The 4,774-nt window shown below is 30.6% G+C and overlaps 2 protein-coding genes across 2 annotated transcripts in view; one reads left to right on the forward strand and one right to left on the reverse strand.

The window, feature by feature from the left end:
• Positions 1 to 4,774, reverse strand: part of LOC105448530 (glutamate-gated chloride channel subunit beta-like) — a 547,315-nt gene that overhangs the window by 500,236 nt on the left and 42,305 nt on the right. The window lies entirely within an intron of this gene.
• LOC105448411 (peptidylglycine alpha-hydroxylating monooxygenase-like) lies at positions 1,912 to 4,255 on the forward strand. The gene is made up of 3 exons (XM_011686935.1): positions 1,912 to 2,102; positions 2,413 to 2,622; positions 2,702 to 4,255. Exons 1-3 carry the CDS (start codon positions 1,989 to 1,991, stop codon positions 3,323 to 3,325), a joined length of 948 nt encoding a protein of 315 aa, XP_011685237.1. The 5' UTR covers positions 1,912 to 1,988; the 3' UTR covers positions 3,326 to 4,255.

The following is a 4,774-nucleotide window of genomic DNA, read 5'->3' on the forward strand; positions in this document are numbered from 1 at the left end:
GGGGGGGGGTCCGATACTTCATGAACACCCTGTATAATAATAAAACTATTATAAATAAATTATAATTAAATAAATAAAATGGATGCCAGAGATGTGCAAGACTGCGTTTATACTTGTGCGATATATTATGCAAACTAAGTCATAAATTGTGTAAAGAACATAGGTTCTAACTCAACTTACTACGTAAAAGCCAAAATTTTAAATCCTATTCTGCGCAGGATATAAAAATTTCTGAAAAATATTCACATAATTTATTCTTTAAGTCTCAATAAGAATAATTTTACATATCTTTTTCATTATTTTATCATTTTCATAATCGGATTCAGTTATCACTTTACTTCAAATTGAATTAATCTAAGCAACGTTGCATTAATAATTCAGAAAAATGTTAGCAACGTTCCGAATTCATTTCCTGTCTTTTCATTAAACCTCTTGTGGCAATTCGAATGAAAAGTTTTTCGCAACCTATCAAAAAGTTGCGATTTTGTAATCTATAAAATTTATACGCGGTTTCACAATATAGACTATGGCCTCGGTTCAATTTTCGCTATTTTGAAAGTTGGCTTATGTTATTGATCAGCTATCCGGATAAAGGCAATCGCCTACAATTGCAGATGATAATGATGGTGCGAATCTCACGTAAAAAAAGCTGTCAAAAGGTTTAAATAGCAAGCTAAATGCAAACGATTAGCTGCAATGGTGACAATGATAGGTACAACGCAGTGCATTTTATTTGTTAAATTGTGTTATTGCTTGTCCAGTTGCTCACCTACAATAATAATTGGTAATAAAATGGCTATTCGTATATAGAATGAGTAAGCAATTCCTGTAATCTTAATTACAGAATAATCAATTACTTTGATTATTATTATTACTAATAATTATTTTGTCTGATTACTAAGTAATAAAATTACTTTGTAAGTATGATTTGAAAGTATGATTATCAGCAATCATGATTATCAAAGTAATCGATTATTCTGTAATTAAGATTACATAAATTAGTTAAAAAGTCTAAGTAATTAATTATCAAAAGTAATTGATTATGCTCATCTCTGATAATTATCGTACTATTATATAAAAATACTATTAGTTGCTTCGTAACGAATTTTTCTCGTAACAATTTTACATCAAAATTTTGTTTTAAGATGCAGGATCGCATCTTGAGAAAACGTTACTTGAGAAACGGAGCGACATGACGTATAAAACATGCTATAATCTTTGATTATAGGTTAATGTGACAAAAAATCGACTAGAATTTAATTGCGATTTCTAACGTGGCACTTTACTCTTATGATAACATGCATCAGTACACGGGTTTAAAAATTGTTTAAAAGTAGTTAAAGGCCGGAATTGTCGACAAAACTTGTAAAAATCTTTGATAGTATCGAAAAAGATTATAAAGTCGGTTGAAACTGATATTAACGGAGGACTTTACCCTTGTAATGCGCCGTATACGGGTTAAAAATTATTTGAAAATGATTACAGACCGGAACTGTCGCTGAAGCCTGAGGAACTATAGAACTCTTCGAGAACAATAGAATAGATATAATTTCATGATAAAAATTATTTTTTTTTTTAATTGAGGTGTCATGCAGCGATTATAGATTAAAAAAGAATTTTAAAAATACTTAAAGACCAGAATTGCTATAACCTATTAGGACCTATGAGTCTTCGAGAATTATAGAATTTCACAATAAAAATTAATTTTTGAAATTTGAAGTGCGAAGTTAGAACCCTATTATATTTTTCAAATGTTATTGTTTTTAACTACGTCACCAGAACAATTTCTAAAACGTATTATAAACTGTAGAATTATAACGGATAATTAACAGAACTGATGAAACTTTTAATTTTTTTAAGTGGAATGTTATCTCACTTTACAGAAAAAAGCTCTTAGGTGTTACATATCTACCTGCATATATGGCGTTTGATAGGTGAACTCCTTGTCACAGTATTGAGAAAAAAACAACGGAAAGTATCGTTCAAAAATGAAGAAACGCGCGTTTATTTGTTTTTTCGCTTTGGCGATTTTCTTTAAGTTCACGTACTGTTATGACACAAAGAAATTCACGTTGAACATGCCAAACATGAAACCGAGCACAGTAAGTATATATAAACCTTCAGTTTTTATGAACAATGCATGTACAATATAATACAATCTAATGATGTGACATTATAGTTCTTGCGACACATAAAAATATGGCGTATAAATTACCAAATAATTCACAGAGCCTTTTTGCTAATACACATATCTACATATTTTGTATTATCTTTAATTTTCTTAGTTTTTATGACAATTTCAGTAAATACTACGCACAGTGTTAATGTATAACAAATAATCTCTCAATTTTGAAAAAAAATAATTCACATAATTTTTTTCGGAATAAATATTATATCTGATTTTGTTTACAGACCGAATCGTTTTTATGCGCTCCGTTTAAAGTAGACTCTGCAAGGAATTATTATGTTACTGGTTTCGATATGAATTCAACCGCACGAAGCCATCATATGACCATCTACGGTTGCACGAAACCAGGAAGTTCAAAGTCAGTTTGGGAATGTGGACAACAGTTTTATGATAATCCTGGTGTAGATACTCCTCCTTGTGCGGAAGGACCTCAGGTAATATTAATATTGAAAAATCGTATTTCATAAATGTGTTTTAGATATATTGTTGAAAAAATTTTACTTATTTGTACAGATTATGTATGGATGGGCAGAAGATTATTTCGGTCTGCCAGAAGGTGTGGGTTTTAAAATAGGCGGCGATTCTCCCGTCCAGTATATCGTATTGCAAGTGCATTACTCAGACCCCAAAGTCTTTAAGATGAATGACAGAACAGATACTGATGTACATCTGTATTATACTACGCAAAGAATGGACAAGCAGGCCGGAGTTATTGTGTTAGCATCAGGCGGTTCCATACCGGCAGGCAGAACGACATACCTGGAATCGGCTTGTTCCATAAAAGAGTATAAGACTATTCATCCATTCGCATATGCAACGCATACCCATTCGCTCGGAACAGCCACGTCCGGCTACGTAGTGAAGCCGAATAACAATTGGATTGAACTCGGTAAGAAAGATCCACAGGAACGTAAGACGTTTTTGCCCGTTACCTACAAAACTTCAATCACGTATGGTGATACGTTGGTTGGCCGTTGTACGATGAAAAGTACACGCGATAGGACTACGTACGTAGGCAAAACAGAACAAGATGAAATGTGTCGCTATTATATCATGTATTATGTCGACGAAGGCACTCCGCTTAACCAAAAAATTTGCTATACCCCTGATGCTGTGTATTATTCAAAGGAAGAGTAATATTCCTGACAAAGAGGCATCTAATTTATAATATAATCAATTTTTATAATATACTATATAATATATATCAATATTATAATATATGTATAATGTAATATATATCAAATATCTAATATGTAATTATCTTTTAATTGCACATAAAACAAGGCCAAAATGTTCCAAAGCGCTGATACACTATGCTTCTCAAACGCAGCGATTTATATGTTTTATGATAAAAGAAGTTTAAACTGATCGATACCTGTAAATTCGCTTGTTCTTATTGTTTTACAATATTCTTAACTACAGTTCTTAAGACGGTTTTGAATGTATGCATAATTTATTTTCAAATATCGTGTTTTATCCAAATGAAACAAGTTATCATGTACATGTATGTTAAAGCGTTATGCAATCACATATATGACACAAAAAGGTAACCTTCGGTCTAGTTTCAATTAATATTTATTATTACGTCCATATAATTTGAAAAAATTGGAGATTTAAAGACATTGTTACAATTGCATGTGTTATGTATAAATCCTGATTTATTTTAAAAACTAATTAGTAAGTATAATACTTAGAATTTTAGAATCACATGCATTTAAATAATTCCATCACTAATTTTAAATAGCATAACCGTTTACAAACTGATTCATTAAACATACTAAATATGTATGTGACGAGAGAATACTACGGTCAAATGTTACGAAGTCTTTTCAATATCTCCTCTGGACTATACTATAAGAAGTTTAAGAATGTCTTGGAGACTGCACAAGTGTTAAATAAAGAGATATAAATACAATTATGTAGCGTAATTTTTCGGCGATATCATTTACTATATTATTTTAAGAGTAAATATAATATTTATTTTCGATTATGTTAAACTGACAGTTACCTCTGAGAAAAGATCTAATTATGAAACATGTATTTCAATAAATAACGCGCAAAAGTTGTTTAATTTTTTATCTCGGTATATTAAATAATAAAATAATTTAATAATTTTATCTATTCAACAAAATAATATACTGCTAATAATACTGCTTGAGTTGATCACCAATTAAGTTAAATTTTGACGTCACTCTAATAATTGGTGATGAAGAAATAAAACGGATGAAATATATTACAATATTATATAACAAACAAATATAATTGAAATTAAATTGAATTTCAGAGTAAATATTTCGATTCAGGGACTACCCTCCAATGACCTTAACCTTGACATATATTCGACAAGGTCATGGCAGTGAGTGACCTACAAAAAGTTTTAGCCGTCGGTCATATTTATTAAAAAATATCAACAAAAAATGTTTCATAAAATCGAAAACTTATGTGGGACAATTATAGACTTTGTTTAACCCTTCTCTCTATAACCGGGTACCCGGGTACCCATTTCGTACTTTTTGCCTTAATATCGATAACTTTTACTCAAAATTGCGCCAAACGGCTCCGGTTATCCATTATTTAGACAATTTC

This window comes from Wasmannia auropunctata, unplaced genomic scaffold (genome assembly GCF_000956235.1).
Source record: "Wasmannia auropunctata unplaced genomic scaffold, wasmannia.A_1.0 LD336085.1, whole genome shotgun sequence".
NCBI classification, from domain to species: Eukaryota; Metazoa; Arthropoda; class Insecta; order Hymenoptera; family Formicidae; genus Wasmannia; species Wasmannia auropunctata.

Bases quoted from the DNA above. Each gene is read 5' to 3' on its own strand.
- LOC105448411 (XM_011686935.1), top strand. From the start codon at position 1,989: ATGAAGAAACGCGCGTTTATTTGTTTTTTCGCTTTGGCGATTTTCTTT. The intron at 2,103-2,412 runs GTAAGTATATAT...TTTTGTTTACAG, and splicing joins CAAACATGAAACCGAGCACA to ACCGAATCGTTTTTATGCGC. The intron at 2,623-2,701 runs GTAATATTAATA...TTATTTGTACAG, and splicing joins CTTGTGCGGAAGGACCTCAG to ATTATGTATGGATGGGCAGA.